Source organism: Hyperolius riggenbachi, chromosome 7 (assembly GCF_040937935.1).
Source record: "Hyperolius riggenbachi isolate aHypRig1 chromosome 7, aHypRig1.pri, whole genome shotgun sequence".
Lineage (NCBI taxonomy): Eukaryota > Metazoa > Chordata > Amphibia > Anura > Hyperoliidae > Hyperolius > Hyperolius riggenbachi.
This window is the reverse complement of record NC_090652.1, coordinates 17,259,814-17,285,322: the sequence shown is the minus strand read 5'-3', so window position 1 is coordinate 17,285,322 and position 25,509 is coordinate 17,259,814. Positions and strand designations below refer to the sequence as shown.

The 25,509-nt window shown below is 45.0% G+C and overlaps 1 protein-coding gene across 1 annotated transcript in view; it reads right to left on the bottom strand.

Annotated features, from left to right (window-relative positions):
* Positions 1-1,586: 1,586 nt before the first annotated feature.
* The window catches only part of LOC137525396 (uncharacterized), a 119,316-nt gene continuing 95,393 nt past the window's right edge, over positions 1,587-25,509 (bottom strand). The window contains exons 3-4 of the mRNA XM_068246473.1: positions 21,237-21,310; positions 1,587-3,430 (exon numbers count right to left, since the gene is read on the bottom strand). Coding sequence (XP_068102574.1) covers positions 3,078-3,430; positions 21,237-21,310 — 427 coding nt within the window. The 3' untranslated portion in view covers positions 1,587-3,077. The remainder of the gene's footprint in view (positions 3,431-21,236; positions 21,311-25,509) is intronic.

The following is a 25,509-nucleotide window of genomic DNA, read 5'->3' as shown; positions in this document are numbered from 1 at the left end:
TCCAATTTTCAATTTTATTTCCATCTTTCTGAATTCTGAGGAGTATATTATTTTTCATTTTTTTGCAACAGAGAATGCAAAAAATTACAAAAAAAAAATCGGAAATTGGAAAACAGAAAATCAGTCTTGTGATTGGTCTACAGTGACCACGGTAATCTGATTTTTGTGGAAAAATTCTGCATTTTCTGAATTGGTCCAATGCTTCCAAGTTCTGTGATTGGGCTCAAATGACCGAGTTGTGGTAAATCGGATTTCTGTTTTCAGACTGGAAATATCAATTTCCATTCTGAAATGCGAAATTTCAATTCCGCGGTATCCAAATGAGCATCCCTGAAGGAGGCCACTAACGATCCAATTTCTAGCGAAAAATCCTTTGAGCAATCAGATAATTCTGATCAGAAGAAAAATCGTTCACTACACTATCAACAAACCAATCTTTGCTTCCTCTCTATCACAACCAACAAGAAAATCCAAATTTTGGTCTGACGAAAATCAAATCGGACGACTATTTTTATAATTGTTCATAATCAATTGTGCCCAACAACTGAGATTATTTACAACTAATCTGCTAGAAATTGGACCGTTAGTGGCCACCTTAAGACTGGGCCCAAGCATGAGCTTTTCAGGGGGAGGGGTTTATATACCAGATAACTGTTATATTAGACCTTGGTTGGAATCAAGAACACGTGTGGCATAAAATCAAATGCATTTATTATGTTTTATTGAAAGTGATGATGAGTGATACAAAATACCTTATCTGATATACATTACATACATATCATTATACTGCATCATGAAAAAGCCATCCCCTAATGATGGGTTATACATAACATAGGTGGTGCAATAGCCAGTCATCAAACAAACAATATCATGGAAAAATAGCTTGAATATATAGCGAATCTGTAAACGTCGGAGACCAACTTGAAATAAGCGCCTCTGTGTCTAGCTGTGTGATGTATAGCTGCGGTCAGTGCCTGATGCGTCTTTCGTGGCCTGTAGCTTTCGCTTCCTCAGAAGACTGGAGTGTTAAAAGAAACCTGTAATGGTTAAAATAAAGAGTTTCACTTTCTGGGGCTTCTGCCAGCCCCCTGCAGCCGCCTTGTGCCCGCGCCGGTACTCAGTGTTCCTCCGGTCCCCACCGTGGCTGTTTCGCTTTCTTAAGTCACCGACCACTGCGCATCCCTGGCCGTGCAACCTTGTTCATGCTCACGTAAATGGTAGCACCCTGCACAGGCGCAGTACAAGACAATCTCTATTGTGCCTGCGCATGACGCTCAAGGCGACAGGCGCACGAACGAGGACACGCACGACCGGGGCCGTGCAGTCGCAGTGGACGCTGATCTGCAAGTTGCTAAAACTGAAACTAAGCCGCGGCGGGTGGCTGCAGGTGGCTGGCAGAAGCCACAGGTAAGTGAAACTTTTTTTTTTAAAGCATTACAGGTTTCCTTTAAATACAGGGACGGCCATTGGTTTCACATTGCCCTTAGAAAAACTTGACTTTGGTGCCCCCCCCCCCACCAGAATATCAACCCACCCCCCCCCCCTTTCCTTACTAAGTAATTAAACAGTACCAACAAATGAGCAGAAAAAGAGCACACTGGGGCATATTTACTAAATAGAGGAGAAATTGCAATGAGTATGAAGTGCACAGCAATTTCACCATTACTTCCCCCAGTTGCATAGTGCTAGGAGCACACACATTACTTGGATAATGTGGGCTGCCCTGATGTGCAACTATCACAAGTAATGATGCCTGCACATGACAATTTTACTGCTATTTAGTGATCATGCCTGATTGTGATTTTGTGCCTTTATTGGGGACCTGGGGGAAAGAGAAAGGGCTAGTTTGAGGGTGAAGCAGAGACAGGGGCTTATTGAGGGGCTGAAAGGAAGAGAGTGGTGTTATATATATATAGGAAACCAGAGAGCCCACAAGTATAGGTAGCCCAAGAGCCCCCAGTATAGGTAGCCAGAGAGAGCCCCATTATAGATTACCGGTGACAGTGAGCCTTCCAGTATAGGTAGCCATAGAGAGCCCCAGTATAGATTACCAGTGACAGTGAGCCCTCCAGTATAGGTAGTCAGAGAGAGCCCCAGTATAGATTACCGGTGACAGTGAGCCTTCCAGTATAGGTAGCCATAGAGAGCCCCAGTATAGATTACCAGTGACAGTGAGCCCTCCAGTATAGGTAGTCAGAGAGAGCCCCAGTATAGATTACCGGTGACAATGAGCCCTCCAGTATAGGTAGTCAGAGAGAGCCCCAGTATAGATTACTGGTGACAATGAGCCCTCCAGTATAGGTAGTCAGAGAGAGCCCCAGTATAGATTACCGGTGACAATGAGCCCTCCAGTATAGGTAGTCAGAGAGAGCCCCAGTATAGATTACCAGTGACAGTGAGCCCTCCAGTATAGGTAGTCAGAGAGAGCCCCAGTATAGATTACCAGTGACAGTAAGCCCTCCAGTATAGGTAGTCAGAAAGGCCCGAGTATAGATTACCAGTGACAGTAAGCCCTCCAGTATAGGTAGTCAGAGAGAGCCCCAGTATAGATTACCGGTGACAGTGAGCCCTCAAGTATAGGTAGTCAGAGGAAGCCCCTGGTAAGTACATTTCTTTTCTTTTCTTTTTTACTCTGACCCTCCCTTTAACAAAATTGCTCCAATTGTATTTACTGTATATGTATTGCTTCTATACTTCTTTCAATAAAAATAATTGAAGTAACAGAAAAGCTGATTCCGAAAGCATTTCTTTCTAAAGGTAGCCACTAACGGTCCAATTTCTAGTGAAAAATCGTTCGAGCGATCAGAAAATCTGATCGGAAGTGAAATATTGTAATAAATCGTTCACTACACCATCAACGAACCAATCTTTACTTCCTATCTATCACAACCAAAAAGAAAATCCAAATTTTGGTTCGACGAAAATTCATTCGGGCGACATTTTTTTCACTCGTTCATAATCGATTGTGCCCACCAATGGAGATTATTTACAACCAATCCGATCAGAACTTCTGATCGCTCGAACGATTTTTCGCTAGAAATTGGACCATTAGTGGCCACCTTAACACTCCGTTCTCTTTAGGAGACAGAACACCCCTCCTTTTTTATCGCTTCTTTCAGCTTGTCATTCTCTTGTCTGAATTGTTCCCTCAGCTGATCACTCTCTAGTTTAATCTGTTCAGATGCCTGGCTGACAAATCTTGTCTGAGGATCCTCTCCCTCCTGCATGTTAATCCCCCTCCTGGCCTCTCTAATACAGACATCCAGAAACTCCAGGATCTGCTGGTCTCTTTCATCTGTACGTTGATGGTTATTTTCGGTGTAATTCTGTATGCAGAGCCTTCTCATGGCTCCGAGCTCCCCGAACCTCTCCAGTATGGAATTGTGGTTCCTGTTGTCACGGTTGGTGATGACAATTACAGGGTGGATTCCTAGTTAATACAATAAAAAGGAAGTTAGGGGGTGATATTTTTTCAAACATGGGATTCATAATAATAGAGACCATGGTGTACACCAAATATGGACACAAAATACAGAATTGGTATTAACAGTAACAAATGTAACAAGATGAGCAAGATGTATAACAAATTACAAGATACAAAATGAATACCAAATTCCAGGACACAAAAGGATAAGAGAGACCTGCCCTTGAAAGGGGCAGGGCGGTTTCTATGCTAAATTGTTCACAGGATGGGGGTGTCAAAATCCTATCCCCACTATAGGCTCGAGAATGCTATTTGCAATGCAGTACTGCAGCCCCCAGTATGAGTTAGCCAGAGGTTGCCCACAGTATTAGGTAATCAGATGTAGCCCCCAAGTACCTATACCTATTAAAGCACCTACACCCTATCCCCTATGATATCAAGGTATTTTGTATTGACCTGAGGAATCTAACATGTTAGATTGCTCTTTGAATAACAAACTTTTTTCCAGTGTCTGTTGGAGGGTTAAGAGATTACCTCTCTTTTTTATTATTTTTTTATTTTTATTTATAATTTAAATTACTAAAATAGAACACACATTGGGCGCCTCCATCCTGCCCATTACCAGTCAGACCTACTTTGGAACTAGCTTTGCAGTATTTCTGGAAAGCAGGACCTGGATTACCGAGCAGGACTACAGGAGAGCGACCATCCAATATCCAGCAGGACCTGAATTACCGAGCAGGACTACAAGAGAGTGACCATCCCGTGTCTAGCAGGACCTGGAGTACCAAGCAGGACTACAGGAGATCGACCATCCAGTATCGAGCAGGACCTGGAGTACCGAGCAGGACTACAGGAGAGGGGCTGTCCAGTACCCAGCAGGACCTGGAGCACCGAGCAGGACTACAGGAGAGCGACCGTCCAGTATTCAGCAGGACCTGGAGTACAGAGCAGGTCTACAGGAGAGCGACCGTCCAGTATTCAGCAGGACCTGGAGTACAGAGCAGGACTACAGGAGAGTGACTGTCCAGTATCCAGCAGGACCTGGAGCACCGAGCAGGACTACAGGAGAGTAACCATCCAGTATCCAGCAGGACCTGGAGCACCGAGCAGGACTACAGGAGAGGGGCTGTCCAGTACCCAGCAGGACCTGGAGCACCGAGCAGGACTACAGGAGAGCGACTGTCCAGTATTCAGCAGGACCTGGAGTACAGAGCAGGTCTACAGGAGAGCGACCGTCCAGTATTCAGCAGGACCTGGAGTACCGAGCAGGGCTACAGGAAAGCAACCATCCAGTATCCAGCAGGACCTGGACTACCGAGCAGGGCTACAGGAGAGCAACCATCCACTATCCAGCAGGACCTGGAGTACCGAGCAGGGCTACAGGAGAGCGGCCATCCAGAGTTTAGTAAAAGACAAAGAAGACAAAGACAAACACTTATATAGCGCTTTTCTCCTGGCGGACTCAAACCGCCAGAGCTGCAGCCACTAGGACGCGCTCTATAGGCAGTAGCAGTGTTAGGGAGACTTGCCCAAGGTCTCCTGCAGAATAGGTGCTGGCTTACTGAACAGGCAGAGCTGCCTCTAGTAGGACCTGGAGTACTGAGCCTGGCTACAGGAGAGCAACCATCCAGTATCCAGCAGGACTTGGAGTACGAGCAGGGTTACAGGAGAGCGACCGTCCAGTATCCAGCAGCACCTGGAGTACCGAGCGGGGCTACAGGAGAGCGACCGTCCAGTATCCAGCAGGACTTGGAGTACCGAGCAGGGCTACAGGAGAGCGACCGTCCAGTATCCAGCAGCACCTGGAGTACCGAGCGGGGCTACAGGAGAGCAACCATCCAGTATCCAGCAGGACCTGGAGTACTGAGCAGGGCTACAGGAGAGCGACCGTCCAGTATCCAGCAGCACCTGGAGTACCGAGCGGGGCTACAGGAGAGCGACCGTCCAGTATCCAGCAGGACTTGGAGTACCGAGCAGGGCTACAGGAGAGCGACCGTCCAGTATCCAGCAGGACCTGGAGTACCGAGCAGGGCTACAGGAGAGTGACCATCCAGTATCCAGCAGGACCTGGAGTACCGAGCAGGGCTACAGGAGAGCGACCGTCCAGTATCCAGCAGGACCTTGAGCACTGAGCAGGACTACAGGAGAGCGACTGTACAGTACTATCCAGCAGGACCTGGATCACCGAGCAGGACTACAGGAGAGCGACCGTCCATTATTCAGCAGGACCTGGAGTACCGAGCAGGGCTAAAGGAGAGCAACCATCCAATATCCAGCAGGACCTGGAGTACCGAGCAGGGCTACAGGAGAGCGACTGTCCAGTATCCAGCAGGACCTTGAGCACTGAGCAGGACTAGAGGAGAGCGACTGTACAGTACTATCCAGCAGGACCTGGATCACCGAGCAGGACTACAGGAGAGCGACCGTCCAGTATTCAGCAGGACCTGGAGTACCGAGCAGGGCTAAAGGAAAGCGACCATCCAATATCCAGCAGGACTTGGAGTACCGAGCAGGACTACAGGAGAGCGACCGTCCAGTATTGAGCAGGACCTGGAGTACCGAGCAGGGCTAAAGGAGAGCGACCGTCCAGTATCCAGCAGGACCTGGAGTACCGAGCAGGGCTGCAAGAGAGCGACCCTCCAGTATCCAGCAGGACTTGCAGTACCGAGCAGCACTACAGGAGAGTGACTGTCCAGTATCCAGCAGGACCTGGAGTACCGAGAAGGGCTGCAGGAGAGTGACCATCCAGTATCCAGCAGGACCTGGAGTACTGAGCAGGGCTGCAGGAGAGCGACCATCCAGTATCCAGCAGGACCTGGAGTACCGAGCAGGGCTGCAGGAGAGCGACCATCCAGTATCCAGCAGGACCTGGAGTACAGAGCAGGGCTGCAGGAGATCGACCCTCCAGTATCCAGCAGGACCTGCAGTACCGAGCAGCACTACAGGAGAGCGACTGTCCAGTATCCAGCAGGACCTGGAGTACCGAGCAGGGCTGCAGGAGAGCGACCCTCCAGTATCCAGCAGGACCTGCAGTACCGAGCAGGGCTGCAGGAGAGCGACCATCCAGTATCCAGCAGGACCTGCAGTACCGAGCAGCACTACAGGAGAGCGACTGTCCAGTATCCAGCAGGACCTGGAGTACCGAGCAGGGCTGCAGGAGAGCGACCCTCCAGTATCCAGCAGGACCTGCAGTACCGAGCAGCACTACAGGAGAGCGACCATCCAGTATTCAGCAGGACCTGGAGTACTTCTCACTTAGGTATTCTTGGTCCCTACAAGAATCACCAAAGAAAAAAACCCTATATCATGGCGAAGCAGATCTCCTAGGAGTGTGTGAGGGGCTACATTGGATAAAAAAAGCCCTCTTACTAAAATACTTTGTAAAACAAAAGTTTGCCTCCTTTATGCTGGGAATACACAACACGTTTTTTTTTCTGTAGATTTACTGGCCGATAGATTTTCTGATCATTTTTTGATCAATTCTCTGATCTTTTTTGCAATCAATTTCCATTCACATCTATGAGAAAATCGATCTAAATCAGATCAGACCTTTCAGAAATGATCTATCGACATGGGTGTCCGCCGAAAATTTTCCAGGGGGGGGCAAAAAGTGGGGAGCAAAAAGCAAATTTGGGCTGGTGTTGTGTGGCGCCAAAAAAAACGGAGCTACGTCATGCGGCGGGCGTAGCGCGCCGCGCCGAAAAATGGGTGTGGTCATGAACCAGAATGTGGGTGTGGTCGTGGGTGGAGACAAGTTTACATGAACTAAGCAATGGTGGGACATTAGATTAGGACAGTGGTGGCGAACCTTTTGGAGGTCGAGTGTCCAAACTGCAAAGTCACTTTACTATCACAAAGTGCCAACAGCAATTTAAACTAAATACAAACGTTTTAACTCATACATGAACATTATGGAAAATTAAGTTGAAAATAACAATTTCATCCATCGTACTCCTGAAATTTTTTTTTATTTTTTAGAACCTCCCAGTTTCATTTTCTGTTTTAAAAAGCGGAAAAAGTAGGTTTAATGCTATGGTCTCATATGATGATGATTCAGCTTTTTCCATAGTGTCGCAGTTAGCAATCATTCATGTGACCCCCAACAAGACAAATTCAGCAATCATGAGCCCCCCCCCCCATCAAGCCAAATTCAGCAATCATGAGGCCCCCAACATGACCAACTCAGCAATCATGAGGCCCCCAACAAGACAAATTCAGCAATCATGAGACCCCCAACAAGACAAATTCAGCAATCATGAGGCCCCCAACAAGACAAATTCAGCAATCTTGAGGCCCCCAACAAGACAAAGTCAGTAACCATGAGGCCCGCAACAAGACAAATTCAGCAGTCATGAGGCACATAAATAGACAGCTTTTCACATAAATAGGCAGAATGCCCCCTTAATATGTAGACACCTCTCACCTGGCAGCAGTTCCCCAAAATACACTCAATCTGACAGCAGTGGTTCCCCAAAAATAGGTAGCCCCAGGTCTATAGGTGTCCCCAGAATAGGTGGCCAGCGGTATAGATGTCCCCAGAACTGGTAGCCAGGGGTAGAGATGTCCCCAGAACAGGTAGCCAGGGTTATATGTGCCCAGTATATGTAGGCAGGGGTATATGTGCCCAGTATATGTAGGCAGGGGTATATGTGCCCAGTATATGTAGGCAGGGGTATATGTCCCCAGTATATGTAGGCAGGGGTATATGTCCCAGTATATGTAGGCAGGGGTATATGTCCCAGTATATGTAGGCAGGGGTATATGTCCCAGTATATGTAGCCAGGGGGATATGTCCCAGTATATGTAGCCAGGGGGATATGTCCCAGTATATGTAGGCTGGGGGTATATGTCCCAGTATATGTAGGCAGGGGGTATATGTCCCAGTATATGTAGCCAGGGGTATATGTCCCAGTATATGTAGCCAGGGGGATATGTCCCAGTATATGTAGGCAGGGGTATATGTCCCCAGAAAAAGTAGCCAGGGGTATATGTCCCAGTATATGTAGGCAGGGGTATATGTCCCAGTATATGTAGGCAGGGGTATATGCCCCAGTATATGTAGGCAGGGGTATATGTCCCAGTATATGTAGGCAGGTGTATATGTCCCAGTATATGTAGGCAGGGGTATATGTCCCAGTATATGTAGGCAGGTGTATATGTCCCAGTATATGTAGCCAGGGGGATATGTCCCAGTATATGTAGACAGGTGTATATGTCCCAGTATATGTAGGCAGGGAGTATATGTCCCAGTATATGTAGCCAGGGGTATATGTCATAGTATATGTAGCCAGAGGGATATGTCCCAGTATATGTAGGCAGGGGTATATGTCCCAGTATATGTAGGCAGGGGTATATGTCCCAGTATATGTAGGCAGGTGTATATGTCCCAGTATATGTAGGCAGGGGTATATGTCCCAGTATATGTAGGCAGGGGTATATGTCCCAGTATATTTAGGCAGGTGTATATGTCCCAGTATATGTAGGCAGGGGTATATGTCCCAGTATATGTAGGCAGGGGTATATGTCCCAGTATATGTAGGCAGGTGTATATGTCCCAGTATATGTAGCCAGGGGGTATATGTCCCAGTATATGTAGCCAGGGGTATATGTCCCAGTATATGTAGCCAGGGGTATATGTCCCAGTATATGTAGCCAGGGGGATATGTCCCAGTATATGTAGGCAGGGGTATATGTCCCCAGAAAAAGTAGCCAGGGGTATATGTCCCAGTATATGTAGGCAGGGGTATATGTCCCAGTATATGTAGGCAGGTGTATATGTCCCAGTATATGTAGCCAGGGGGATATGTCCCAGTATATGTAGGCAGATGTATATGTCCCAGTATATGTAGGCAGGGGGTATATGTCCCAGTATATGTAGGCAGGGGGTATATGTCCCAGTATATGTAGGCAGGGGGTATATGTCCCAGTATATGTAGCCAGGGGTATATGTCCCAGTATATGTAGCCAGGGGGATATGTCCCAGTATATGTAGGCAGGGGTATATGTCCCCAGAAAAAGTAGCCAGGGGTATATGTCCCAGTATATGTAGGCAGGGGTATATGTCCCAGTATATGTAGGCAGGGGTATATGTCCCAGTATATGTAGGCAGGGGTATATGTCCCAGTATATGTAGGCAGGTGTATATGTCCCAGTATATGTAGGCAGGGGTATATGTCCCAGTATATGTAGGCAGGTGTATATGTCCCAGTATATGTAGCCAGGGGGATATGTCCCAGTATATGTAGACAGGTGTATATGTCCCAGTATATGTAGGCAGGGAGTATATGTCCCAGTATATGTAGCCAGGGGTATATGTCCCAGTATATGTAGCCAGAGGGATATGTCCCAGTATATGTAGGCAGGGGTATATGTCCCAGTATATGTAGGCAGGGGTATATGTCCCAGTATATGTAGGCAGGTGTATATGTCCCAGTATATGTAGGCAGGGGTATATGTCCCAGTATATGTAGGCAGGGGTATATGTCCCAGTATATTTAGGCAGGTGTATATGTCCCAGTATATGTAGGCAGGGGTATATGTCCCAGTATATGTAGGCAGGGGTATATGTCCCAGTATATGTAGGCAGGTGTATATGTCCCAGTATATGTAGGCAGGGGTATATGTCCCAGTATATGTAGGCAGGTGTATATGTCCCAGTATATGTAGCCAGGGGGATATGTCCCAGTATATGTAGGCAGGGGTATATGTCCCAGTATATGTAGTCAGGGGTATATGTCCCAGTATAAGTAGGCAGGGGTATATGTCCCAGTATATGTAGGCAGGTGTATATGTCCCAGTATATGTAGGCAGGGGTATATGTCCCAGTATATGTAGGCAGGTGTATATGTCCTAGTATATGTAGGCAGGGGTATATGTCCCAGTATATGTAGGCAGGGGTATATGTCCCAGTATATGTAGCCAGGGGTATATGTCCCCAGAAAAAGTGGCCATGTGTGCAGGAGGAGGGGAGCAGCGGAGAGAAGAGGGAGAGCTATGGGCACTCACCTTAGGGGGCTCTCCCTCCCTCTCTCGCTGTCCCCTCCGGAGTCCGGAATGAAGTGTGCAGCGGCTGGCAGCGGGCGGAACTTACCTCCTCTCGTCGCACGCGCCAGATGGATTAGCCGCTACTCTGGCCTGATCCAGACCAGAGTGCGGCACCAGAACTTCCGACGCAGGAGCGAGACGAGGTAAGTTCCGCCCGCTGCCAGCCGCTGCACACTTCATTCCGGAGGGGACAGCGAGGGAGAGAGAGCCCCCTAAGGTGAGGAAAGGGGGGGGGAGACGTCCGCCCTTCCCCACTGTGCCCATAGCTCTCTCTCTTCTCTGCGCTGTTCCCCTCCTGCTGGCTGCACGGGCACGCGGCCAGGGGGGGGGGGCAGCGGGCGGCCAGGCTCGGGCAGATGCCCGGTTTTGCCATATGTGCGGACGCCCATGTCTATCGAGCCATCAATCTGCCACAAAAAACTCATGGTATATTCCCAGCATAAAACAGAAACTATTTGCAATTATTCAGGTTGGAGTGAGTTCTCAGATGTCTCCCACAATGCAGCACCAGGGCCGGAGCTATCATATGAAAAAATGGGCAATGGCCCCAGGGCCCCAGAGCCTGTAGGGGGCCCAAAGTTGTCCCTCTCCCATCTTAACTGTTGCTGCCCAGGGACTCTGCTGAGTCTTTGGCAGAATAGCATCTCATCTGTGCTGGCAGGCAGTTGAGACACTACACTGACATAGACACTGCAGAGGTCCTAGGGAGCACTGTTAAGTTAGGAGGTGATTGGGGGAGGGTCAGCAGCCAGCTCAGGGGCCCAGGAGGGAAATTTGGCTGCAACAAAAGGCCCCTAATTACGCTATTTGGTCGGGGGGGTGTCTGTTGGGGGGCCCCCAGGCTAATTTTGCCCTAGGGCCCAATTGTTACTTCAACTGGCCCTGTGCATCACAGATGAATATGCAAAGCACTCATTGTTGTCCCTGAGTGCTTACCACACCTAAAGATCCATTATATATATGTATGTGTATATATATATATATATTTATATATATATATATATATATATATATATATATATATATATATATATATATATATATATATATATATATATATATGTATATATATATATAATATTGTGATGGTAAGAGCAGATGTCTGCTCGTTTCAGGTCTGGATGTGAAGGAAAAGGTCCTGGATAATGACTGTTGTTGCAATTTAGCAACAACATTATCTGGTAGAATAGTTTGGGATCCAGGGCTGGCGTTTATTGGGAGAAGGGTGGGCCTTACACGCCACTCCTCCAAGTCCAGGCCTGAGTCTGGCAGGCGGAGGGTTAATGGATCCACCTGTGTGGATTTGCATAAGTACCTGCATCAGGCAGGATGCAGTGGGCTGTATGTGGAGCAAGCAGGCTCCAGAAAGGCTGTGTAGCCAGGCCTGTAGCTGCAGGGAAGCTGCTGCTGAGGAAGTGCTGGAGGGGAGTTGGACTCCAGTACTGGTAAACCAGGAGAAGCCTGGAAAAAGGTGAGTGGCACCAGGACTGCCATTAGGCCCGTGGCAGGGTGTCACTAAAAAGCCAGTGTGGCTGCGGAAGGCTGTATATTTTTGTGCTGTGCCGACAGTGTGATTATTGCATACTCAGAGTGGTTTATTTTGTTGCTGTTTATGGACACTGTTTGACTGACAATAAAGCTGAATTCTTTTATTTTTACCCAAAAAGACTCACTGGCTGGTGTGTTGTGACCCTTTGATGCCGCTGACTTACTCTACCAATGAGTTAAAAACCCCCAGAATATCACAATATATATATATATTAGCTGGACGCCCAGCATTGCCCGGTTATGTATTTGGCTAGTGTTGGCTCTGCCCACTTTTCCTAACCCTAACACACAATTACTTAAAGAGAACCTGTACTGAGTAAAAATATTTAAAATAAACACATGAGGTAACTTCAAATGAACATTACATAGTTACCTTGCCATCAGTTCCTCTCAGAAGCTCACCATTTTCTTCTGACAATAATCCCTTCCAGTTCTGACAATATTTTGTCAGATCTGAAATATATCAGACGCTGTCAGTAAAATATCAGTTGCTGTCAGGTATAGCTGAGAGGAAATGTGATGTACCAGGTAATGTCCATGTTTCCCTATGGCTCAAGTGGGCGATGTTACAGTTTAACTGTATGCTGACCAGAAAGCTGTAATGGGTAATGGCCATTTTCCCTTGATCACAGTGGGCAAACAGGATGCTGGAAAGGAGAAAGAGATTGAGGAGTAGACTACACAGGAGGTAAGTATGACCTGTGTATGGTTATTTGACTTTCAATTTTCAGTTCAGGTTTTCTTTAATGACCAAGTATGTGAGCTTTGCGGTCTTTGGCATCAATAATTTGCAATGAAATAAAATGAATCTGATTGGCTGTGGCTCCACCCCTTTTCTGAATTTGAACCCCAATCACCCAATGGCCAACTGTACCAGGTACAGGTGATTAACAGTGCAAGAATGGCAGCAATTAAATATTCCCCTTAAAAATCAATAGGTGGATTTTGATTGGCTTATATAGGCTTCACCCACTTTTCTGAATATTAAACCCAGTCACCCAGTGACCAACTGTGCAAAGTTTGAGAACCCTGCCATTAACAGTGTAAGAATGGCTGCAGTTTACATTTGCGCAATGAAATTTGTATTTTTCTCCACTCACTTATTTCCTAACATTGTTCAGGTATGTATTTGGCTGGTGTTGGCTCCGCCTACTATTTCTAATTCTAACACACAATTACTCAATAACCAAGTTTGTGAGCTTTGCGGTCTTTGGCATCAATAATTTGCATTGAGATTAAACAAATCTTATTGGCTGTTTGTGGCTCCATACCTTTGTCTGAATTTTAACCCCAGTCACCCAATGACCAACTGTACCAGGTTTAAGGCTTGTGCCATTAACAGTGCAAGAATGGTAGCAATTACATATTCCCCTTGACAATCAGTAGGTGAATTTTGATTGGCTTTTGTAGGCTCCACCCACTTCTCTGAATATTAATCCCAGTCAACCAGTGACCAATTGTGCAAAGTTTGAGAACCCTACCATTAAAAGTGTAAGAATTGCTGCAGTTTACATTTTCTCAGTGAAATTTGCATTTGTCTCCGCCTACTGATGACCCGGCATTGCCTGATTATGTATTTTGCAGGTGCTGGCTGCGCCCACTTTACCTAACCCTAACACACAACTAATCAATTACTCAATGACCAAGTTTGTGAGCTTTGTGGTCTTTGGCATCAATAACCTGCATTAAAATTAAACAAATAATATTGGCTGTGTGTGGCTCCACCCTGTTTTATGAATGTAAACCCCAGTCACGCAATGATTCTCTGTACCAGGTTTGAGGCTTGTGCCATTAACAGTGCAAGAATGGCAGCAATGAAATATTCCCCTGAAAAATCAATAGGTAATTTTTGATTGCCTTTTGTAGGCTCCACCCACTTTTCTGAATATTAATCCCAGTCACCCAGTAACCAACTGTGCAAAGTTTGAGAACCCTACCATTAGCAGTGTAAGAATGGCTGCTGTTTACATTTTCCCAGTAAAATTTGTATTTGTCTCCACCCACTTATGACCCGGCGTTGCCCGCTTATGTATTTGGCTGGTGTTGGTTGTGCCCACTTTTCTAACCCTAACGCACAATTAATAAATTACTCAATTACCAAGTTTGTGAGCTTTGCGGTATTTGGCATCAATAATTTGCATTGGAATGAAACTAATCTAATTGGCTGTTTGTGGCTCCACCCCCTTTCTGAAATTGAACCCTAGTCACCCAATGACCAACTGTACCAGGTTTGAGGCTTGTGCCATTAACAGTGCAAGAACAGCAGCAATGTAAATATTCCCCTTGAAAATCAATAGGTTAATTTTGATTGGCTTTTTTAGACTCCACCCACTTTTCTGAATATTAATCCCAGTCACCCAGTAACCAACTGTGCAAAGTTTGAGAACCCTTCCATTAACCTCCTTAGCGGTAACCCCGTGCTAGACACGGGGTAAGCCGCCGGAGGGTGCCGCTCAGGCCCTGCTGGGCCGATTTAAATAATTTTTTTTTTGCTGGACGCAGCTAGCACTTTGCTAGCTGCGCCAGCACCCCGATCGCCGCCGCCGCGCGCCCGATCACGCGGCTATCATGTAGCGAGCCCTCGGCTCGCTACATGATTTATAAAAAAAAATTAAAAAAAACTGCTGCGCTTCCCCCTGGCGGTATTTTTCATACCGCCAAGGGGGTTAACAGTGTAAGAATGGCTGCTGTTTACATTTTCCCAGTAAAATTTGTATTTGGTACACTATAGTAAACAAGGATTATAGTCTGGCACTCATATGCTTACTGTTGGGGGTGGGAGGATCGCGCTCAGGAAGCACCTATATCGCATACATTGTTCAACATCTTCACCTTGCATTTACATAAGCAGCTTCTACTTGGCTCACAACAAGAACTTGGAGATGTGCAGCAAGTGGAATTAGTGCAGAGCACAACAACAGATTCAGCACGTATAAAGAAAGGATACTGTGCACCCTCTCACAAACAGTTCTATGATTTATTGAATTCTTGAAGGAGGGAGAGGTGACCAGGGGGAAGATTTAGGACGGCACTACAGCCGTTTCACGCCGCTCGGGCGCTTGCTCACATGCGTGTCCGTAACACAAAAACAAATTTCACTGGAAAATGTAAACTGCAGCCATTCTTACACTGTTAATGGCAGGGTTCTCAAACTTTGCACAGCTGGTCGTTGGGTGACTGGGATTAATATTCAGAAAGGTGGGTGGAGTCTAGAAAAGCCAATCAAAATTAACCTATTGATTTTCAAGGGGAATATTTACATTGCTGCAATTCTTGCACTGTTAATGGCACAAGCCTCAAACCTGGTACAGTTGGTCATTGGGTGACTAGGGTTCAATTTCAGAAAGGGGGTGGAACCACAAATAGCCAATTAGATTTGTTTCATTCCAATGCAAATTATTGATGCCAAACACCGCAAAGCTCACAAACTTGATAATTGATTAATTGTGCGTAAGGGTTAGAAAAGTGGGCACAGCCAACACCAGCCAAATACATAAGCGGGCACCACTGGGTCATAAGTGGGTGGAGACAAATACAAATTTTACTGGGAAAATGTAAACAGCAGCCATTCTTACACTGTTAATGGTAGGGTTCTCAAACCTTGCACAGTTGGTCACTGGGTGACTGGGGTTAATATTCAGAAAAGTGTGTGGAGCCTACAAAAGGCAATCAAAAATTACCTATTGATTTTTCAGGGGAATATTTCATTGCTGTCATTCTTGCACTGTTAATGGCACAAGCCTCAAACCTGGTACAGAGAATCATTGCGTGACTGGGGTTTACATTCATAAAACAGGGTGGAGCCACACACAGCCAATATGATTTGTTTAATTTTAATGCAGGTTATTGATGCCAAAGACCACAAAGCTCACAAACTTGGTCATTGAGTAATTGATTAGTTGTGTGTTAGGGTTAGAAAAAGTGGGCGCAGCCAGCATCTGCAAAATACATAATCAGGCAATGCCGAGTCATCAGTAGGCGGGACAAATGCAAATTTCACTGAGAAAATGTAAACTGCAGCAATTCTTACACTTTTAATGGTAGGGTTCTCAAACTTTGCACAATTGGTCACTGGGTGACTGGGAGTAATATTCAGAGAAGTGGGTGGAGCCTACAAAAGCCAATCAAAATTCACCTATTGATTTTCGAGGGGAATATGTAATTGCTACCATTCTTGCACTGTTAATGGCACAAGCCTTAAACCTGGTACAGTTGGTCATTGGGTGACTGGGGTTCAAATTCAGACAAAGGGGTGGAGCCACAAACAGCCAATAAGATTTGTTTAATCTCAATGCAAATTATTGATGCCAAAGACCGCAAAGCTCACAAATTTGGTTATTGAGTAATTGTGTGTTAGGGTTAGAAATAGTAGGCGGAGCCAACACCAGCCAAATACATACCTGAACAATGTTAGGAAATAAGTGGGTGGAGAAAAATACAAATTTCATTGCGCAAATGTAAACTGCAGTCATTCTTACACTGTTAATGGCAGGGTTCTCAAACTTTGCAAAGTTGGTCACTGGGTGACTGGGTTTAATATTCAGAAAAGTGGATGGAGCCTATAAAAGCCAATCAAAATCCACCTATTGATTTTTAAGGGGAATATTTAATTGCTGCCATTCTTGCACTGTTAATCACCTGTACCTGGTACAGTTGGCCATTGGGTGATTGGGGTTCAAATTCAGAAAAGGGGTGGAGCCACAGCCAATCAGATTCATTTTATTTCATTGCAAATTATTGATGCCAAAGACCGCAAAGCTCACATACTTGGTCATTAAGTAATTGTGTGTTAGGGTTAGGAAAAGTGGGCAGAGCCAACACTAGCCAAATACATACCCGGGCAACGCTGGGCTTCCAGCTAGTTTTGAATAAATCCCCAACAGTGTCACCAGCAAAGCACACCCACACCATCACACCTCCTCCTCCATGCTTCACCGTGGGAACCAGGCATGTAGAGACCATCCGTTCACCTTTTCTGCGTCGCACAAAGACACGGTGGTTGAAACCAAAAATCTCAAATTTGGACTCATCAGACCAAAGCACAGATTTCCACTGGTCTAATGTCCATTCCTTGTGTTCTTTAGCCCAAACAAGTCTCTTCTGCTTGTTGCCTATCCTTAGCAGTGGTTTCCTAGCAGATATTCTACCATGAAGGCCGGATTCACACAGTCTCCTCTTAACTGTTGTTCTAGAGATGTGTCTGCTGCTAGAACTCTGTGTGGCATTGACCTGGTCTCTAATCTGAGCTGCTGTTAACCTGCGATTTCTGAGGCTGGTGACTCGGATGAACTTATCCTCCGCAGTAGAGGTGACTCTTGGTCTTCCTTTCCTGGGGCGGTCTGCATGTGAGACAGTTTCTTTGTAGCATTTGATGGTTTTTGAGACTGCACTTGGGGACACTTTCAAAGTTTTCCTAATTTTAGGACTGACTGATCTTCATTTCTTAAAGTAATGATGGCCACTCATTTTTCTTTACTTAGCTGCTTTTTTCTTGCCATAATACAAATTCTGACAGTCTATTCAGTAGGACTATCAGCTGTGTATCCACCTGATTTCTCCACAACGCAACTGATGGTCCCAACCCCATTTATAAGGCAAGAAATCCCACTTATTAAACCTGACAGGGCACACCTGTGAAGTGAAAACCATTTCAGGTGATTACCTCTTGAAGCTCATCAAGAGAATGCCAAGAGTGTGCAAAGCAGTAATCAAAGCAAAAGGTGGCTACTTTGCAGAACCTAGAATATGACATATTTACAGTTGTTTACTTGTTTCACACTTTTTGGTTATGTACTATACTTCCACATGTGTTCATTCGTAGTTTAGATACCTTCAGTGTGAATCTGCAATGTCCATAGTCATGAAAATAAAGAAAACTCTTTGAATGGGAAGGTGTATGTATCCAAACTTGTGGTCTGTACTGTATACCGGTACATATATATATATATATATATATATATATATATATATATATATATATATATATATATGCACACACACTAGCTGATGGCTTGGAGTTGCCCGGGTATGTATTTGCCTGGTGTTGGCTACGCCCACTTTTTCTAACCCTAACACTCAGTTACTTAATAACCAATTTTGTGAGCTTTGCTGTCCTTGGCATCAATAATTTGCATCAAAATTAAACAAATCCAATTGGCTGTTTGTGGCTCCACCCCTTTTCTGAATTTGAACCCCAGTCACCCAATGACCAACTGTACCAGGTTCGAGGCTTGTGCCTTGTAATCCTAGTTGCCCAATGACCAACTGTGCAAAGTTTGAGAACCCTGCCATTAACAGTGTAAGAATGGCTGCGGTTTACATTTTCCCCGTGAAATTTGTATTTGTCTCCGCCCACTTTTTGGTTATGGGGGTAACAAGTATCCTATGTTATTCCAGGTAATGTACTATGTGTGTGCCAAATTTCATTCAAATTCGTTCAGCCATTTTTGCATGATCGAGTAACAAGCATCCAAACATCCAAACTTTCGCATTTATAATATTAGTAAGAAACACTGTGTATATATATATATATACAGTGGCTTGCAAAAGTATTCGGCCCCCTTGAAGTTTTCCACATTTTGTCACATTACTGCCACAAATATGAATAAATTTTATTGGAATTCCACGTGACAGACCAATACAAAGTGGTGTATACGTGAGAAGTGGAACGTAAATCATACATGATTCCAAACATTTAAAAAAAAAAATAACTGCAAAGTGGGGTGTGCATAATTATTCAGCCCCCTGAGTCAATACTTTGTAGAACCACCTTTTGCTGCAATTACAGCTGCCAGTATTTTAGGGTATGTCTCTACCAGCTTTGCACATCTAGAGACTGAATACCTTGCCCATTCTTCTTTGTAAAACAGCTCCAGCTCAGTCAGATTAGATGGACAGTGTTTGTGAAAAGCAGTTTTCAGATCTTGCCACAGATTTTCGTTTGGATTTAGATCTGGACTTTGACTAGGCCATTTTAACACATGGATATGTTTTGTTTTAAACCATTTCATTGTTGCCCTGGCTTTATGTTTAGGGTTGGTGTCCTGCTGGAAGGTGAACCTCCGCCCCAGTCTCAAGTATTTTGCAGACTCCAAGAGGTTTTCTTCCAAGATTGCCCTGTATTTGGCTCCATCCATCCTCCCATCAACTCTGACCAGCTTCCCTGTCCCTTCTGAAGAGAATCACCCCCCGAGCATGATGCTGCCACCACCATATTTAACAGTGGGGATGGCGTGTTAAGAGTGATGTGCAGTGTTAGTTTTCTGTCACACATAGTGTTTTGCATTTTGGCCACAAAATTCCATTTTGGTCTCATCTGACCAGAGCACCTTCTTCCACATGTTTGCTGTGTGTGTCCCCCACATGGCTTGTGGAAAACTGCAAACGGGACTTCTTATGCTTTTCTGTTAACCTTGGCTTTCTTTTTGCCACTCTTCCATAAAGGCCAACTTTGTACAGTGCACGACTAATAGTTGTCCTACGGACAGATTCCCCCACCTGAGCTGTAGATCTCTGCAGCTCGTCCAGAGTCACCATGGGCCTCTTGACTGCATTTCTGATTAGCGCTCTCCTTGTTCGGCCTGTGCGTTTAGGTGGACGGCCTTGTCTTGGTAGGTTTACAGTTGTGCCATACTCCTTCCATTTCTAAATTATCGCTTGAACAGTGCTTCGTGGGATGTTCAAGGCTTTGGAAATCTTTTTGTAGCCTAAGCCTGCTTTAAATTTCTCAATAACTTGATCCCTGACCTGTCTGGTGTGTTCTTTGGACTTCATGGTGTTGTTGCTCCCAATATTCTCTTAGACAACCTCTGAGGCCGTCACAGAGCAGCTGTATTTGTACTGACATTAGATTACACACAGGTGCACTCTATTTAGTCATTAGCACTCACTAGGCAATGTCTATAGGCAACTGACTGCACTCAGATCAAAGGGGGCCGAATAATTATGCACACACCACTTTGCAGTTATTTATTTGTAAAAAATGTTTGGAATCATGTATGATTTTCGTTCCACTTCTCACGTGTACACCACTTTGTATTGGTCTTTCATGTGGAATTCCAATAAAATTGATTCATGTTTGTGGCAGTAATGTGACAAATTGTGGAAAATGTCGAGGGGGCCGAATACTTTTGCAAGCCACTGTATGTATATATATATATATATATATATATATATATATATATATATATATATATATATAATATATATATATATATATATATATAATATATATATATATATATATATATATATATATATATATATATATATATATATAAAATAGAAGGTGAGGTGTTTTTAATTTCATTTCTCCCATTTAGCTGACCCCTGGGCTTTTGGCATGGTTCCCACTAGAGCGCTGATAAAAACTAGCATTTTTGCCTGGTTAGAGTAGGACTCACCAGATCGGGGACACTTTGGCGCAGTTGGTGAGCTTAAACGCGTTAAAGCGTAACCAAGAGCCCTTGTCACTGTTTTCCTGTTCTGTGCTGCAGCACCCTCTGTATTTATATATATATATATATATATATATATATATATATATATATATATATATATATATATATATATATTGTAAGTATGCACAGATGCAATGTGGTGTGCACGCGAAGGCTCTGGGCGATAGTGAACTACGTTCATTGACCAATAGGTGGTGTTGCAAGTGGGGCTTAGTGTGAGCAACAGCTTAGGTTGGCAGGGTTGAAGCTTAGTGTGGACAGTGTCTTAGTGCAGTGGTTGTTTGCACTGTTGTGGGTGGTGGCTTAGTGTGGGCGGTGTGTCTTACTGCAGTGGTTGTGTGTGCTGCTGTGAGTGGCAGCTTAGTGTGGGTGGTGTCTTAGCGCAGTGGCTGTGTGTGCTGTTGTGGGCAGCGGCTTAGTTGTGTGTCTGTAGTTAAATAGCGGTTGTGAGTGCCAATAGGGGTAGGAGAGGGGGAGGGATAGCTGGCAAATCCACCAGTGGGAAGGAAGGAATGTTTGACGGCTGGTGTTCCTGAGACGTGTACAGGGTAGTTGCAGCCGAACGGTGCTTGAGGCCGGCAGCCAAACAGTTGAACTGCTTGACAGTTCAGCGGTTCAGCTGTCCGGGGAAAAGAGGCCTAGCTTTTGCAATGTATGCTTACTAAGTGAACCTTGCTCTTTCATGTCAAATTTCTGCCAGTTAAAGAGTTATTAAGAAAAAAAAATCACTGCTTATTTATATATTTGGGGTAACAAACCTGTGATTCTGTAGGCATTCGTAATAAGTTTCTCCATACATTCAGCGTCATTTGCATTCCATGTCTGAGCTCCACTGAAATATAAAAAAAAAAACAATGTATGATATGCACTGTATTATACTGATCAATACAGTGGATCTGCCTCTTCTTTATCTATATATATAACTAGCTCATGACCCGGCATTGCCCGAGTATGTATTTGGCTGGTGTCGGCTCCGCCTACTTTTTCTAACCCTAACACACAAACACTCAGTGACCAAGTTTGTGAGCTTTCGCATCAATAATTTGTATATTTACATAGAAATTAAATCAGATTTTTGACTCCGCCCCTCTCCAGCATTTGAACCCCAGTCACCCAGTGACCAACTGTAGCAGGTTTGAGACATTTGCTATTACCAGTGTAAAAATGGCAGCAATTTAAATATTCCCCTTGAAAATCAGCGCGTGAATTTTGATTGGCTGTTATATGCACCAACCACTTCCCTGAATATTATTCTCAGTCACTCATTGACCATCTGGGAAAAGTTTTAGAACCCTGTCATTAACAGTGTAAGAAGGCCTGCAGTTTATATTTTCCCAGTGAAATTTGTTTTTGGCTCTGCCTACTTTTTGTAACCTTGACATACAGTCACTCAATGACCAAGTTTGTGAGTGTAACAATTGTGGAACTTTCCCCGTGATCAGCGCACAACGCGTGCGCTGACACGGCGGAAATCCTCCACAAGCGTATAATTTGCAGGAACCCAGCAAAAGGTGCTACGCACCCGTAGAGGGAAAATTCCTGTCGGCAGATGGCGCTGGGGAGTGCAGAGGAACCAATCCTCTGTACCTCCACAAATGCCAGACAGGAATTGTACGAAACGCAGAATGCAATCGCAAGAGAGGCGATTGCGAATGAGAATGAGAAAAGGGACAGGTTGTATGTGTGTGCGCCAATCCAGTCGCCACCCCGCGACCGCACACACACGACAGCAGATATGAAATTGGAACACGATCGCGAGAGGTGCGATCGCCAGATGAGACACAAGGCAGATCAGGACAGAATACGAGGTTAGCAAAGGCACAGCAAATAATACAATGAGGAGATACGGAAAATAACAAACGCTAGCTAACCACGAACACCGCACTCATTCGCAACAGTGCACGCGGTTATGTGCGGTCTCCACGTCATAAGCACAATAGAGACAAGCACGCCTAACTAACCATTAACAGACAAACATGAAACAGAGGACACGAGCGCTTGCTTAACGGTTACCTCACCGAGCCTCCAGCAAGCGTAGCAGACAGACACACGAAAACAGGGACAAGCGAGAGATAGGATCCACAGCACTAGCGAAAAGTGGCCAGCGCGATCCAGGTACAGAGTAGCAGAACAGAAGGATCCCCAGCGCTAGCGAAAAGTGGCTAGCGCGATCCCAGAAGACAGAACAGAAGGATCCCCAGCGCTAGCGAAAATTAGCTAGCGCGATCCCAGGAGACAGAACAGAAGGATCCCCAGCGCTAGCGAAAAGTAGCTAGCGCGATACCAGGAGACAGAACAGAAGGATCCCCAGCGCTAGCGAAAAGTAGCTAGCGCGATCCCAGGAGACAGAACAGAAGGATCCCCAGCGCTAGCGAAAAGTAGCTAGCGCGATCCCAGGAGACAGAACAGAAGGATCCCCAGCGCTAGCGAAAAGTAGCTAGCGCGATCCCAGGAGACAGAACAGAAGAGATAGCTGGTAGCAACCGCTGCACCAGCTATACTCCAAGAACAGAGATCAGAACCATTTCCTGTCGACCACCGTAGGGACTGGACAATGGCAACAGGCAAGACAAGACAGAACAGGCAATACAGATAATACAATCCTAACTGCACTAGGGAAATCTGCCTAGCGCAGATTCAGGAATTACTCTAAGCTGATGTTCAAACAGAGAGCAAGGCTGACACCCCACCAGGAGTGTTACATAGGACGAAATCCTTATGAACAGCGAAGCATTGTGGGAAAGACATAGTACTTATAGTACACGCCTCCAATGAATGTGGCCAGGCAATTTGCATGACAACGTATGCAAATTCCTCTGCAAGCACAAGCTGCAAAACTGACAGAAGCTCTTCTTTCCAGAGTCCTGCAGCATGCAAATCAAAACAATGGTCAAAAAGCTGCCTGCCTTCACAGGCAGCTGAGCAAATTATCACAGTGAGATTTCGGGTCCTTGGCATCAATGTGACTCCGCTCCCTTTTCTGAATTTGAACCCCAGAGACTCAACCCAACTGTACCAGGTTTGAGGCTTATGCCATTACCAGTGCAAAAATGGCAGCAATTTTAACCACTTAAGGACTGCAGTCATAATTAAGGACCAGACACTTTTTTTTCATTCAGACCACTGCAGCTTTAACAGTTTATTGCTCGGTCATACAACCTACCACCTAAAAGAATTTTACCTCCTTTTCTTGTCACTAATACAGCTTTCTTTTGGTGCTATTTGATTGCTGCTGTGATTTTTAGTTTTTATTATTCTAATAAAAAAAAAGACATGAATTTTGTCAAAAAAATTATTTTTTTAACTTTCTGTGCTGACATTTTTCAAATAAAGTAAAATTCTAGAAACATTTTTGTCCATATTTATTGTGCTACATGTCTTTGATAAAAAAAAATCCAATAAGTGTATATTTATTGGCTTGGGTAAAAGTTATAGCATTTACAAACTATGGTGCCAAAAGTGAATTTTCCCATTTTGAAGCATCTCTGACTTTTCTGAGCACCTGTCATGTTTCATGAGGTGCTAGAATTCCAGGATAGTATAAATACCCCCAAATGACCCCATTTTGGAAAGAAGACATCCCAAAGTATTCACTAAGAGGCATGGTGAGTTCATAGAAGATTTTATTTTTTGTTACAAGTTAGCGGAAAATGACACTTAGTGACAAAAAATAAAATTAAAAAAAGTTTCCATTTCTGCTAACTTGTGACCAAAAAAAAAATGAAATCTGCCACGGACTCACCATGCCCCTCTCTGAATACTTTGGGGTGTCTACTTTCCAAAATGTGGTCATTTGTGGTATGTGTTTACTGTCCTGGCATTTTGGGGAGTGCTAAATTGTAAGCACCTCTGTAAAGCCTAAAGGTGCTCATAGGACTTTGGGCCCCTTAGCGCACCTAGGCTGCAAAAAAGTGTCGCACATGTGGTATCGTCGTACTCAGGAGAAGTAGTATAATGTGTTTTGGGGTATATTTTTACACATACTTATGCTGGGTGGTAGAAATATCTCTGTAAATGAGATTTTGTTTTATTTTTTTTTTGCAAAGAAGAATGGGCAAGGATTTCAGTCTCTAGATGTGCAAAGCTGGTAGAGACATACCCTAAAAGACTGGCAGCTGTAATTGCAGCAAAAAGTGGTTCTACAAAGTATTGACTCAGGGGGCCGAATAATTACTCACACCCCACTTTTCACTTATTGATTTGTAAAAAATGTTTGGAATTATGTATGATTTTCATTCCACTTCTCACGTGTACAACACTTTGTATTGGTCTTTCACGTGGAATTCCAATAAAATTGATGCATGTTTGTGGCAGTAATATGACAAAATGTGGAAATTATATATATATATATATATATATATATATATATATATATATATATATATATATATATATATTATAATTTATTTATTTTTTAACCACTAAACGACCACGGTCAGCCGATCGGCGGACCTAGGTGTTAAGTGGTTTTATTTCGAGCGGCCTTTCTATGTCAGTTCACGGATGGTGTCTCCGTGAACAACCTGCGAGCCGCCGATCGCGGCTCGCAGGCAAAATTTAAATGCGAGAAAATCCCCGCTGTTTACATCATATGGCGCTGCTGCGCAGCAGCACCGTAAAGGAGATCGGCGATCCCCGGCCTCTGATTGGCCGGGGATCGCCGGCAGCTGATAGGCTGAAGCCTATTAGAGGCGGTGCAGGACGGATCTCCGTCCTGCGCCGCCCAGGGGAAAGAGGAGAGGGAGGGAAGGGGAAGGAGGCGGAAAATCCCTGCGGAGGGGGCTTTGAGGAGCCCCCCCTGCTGATCGAAAATAGCTGGCGCCGATCAGACCCCCCGAGCAGGACAACCCCCTAGAAAAAAGGGGGGAAGTCTGGTCGCCCTGGCTGTCTGCTGATCTGTGCTGTGGGCTGGAGAACCCACGCTGCACAGATCAGCGCAAACAAGCCCGGACTTACGAGGCCACTAGTATGAATAAAGTTAAATACCATTTCATAATCCAGATCCATGGAGGACGCCATCTGCGCCCCCCC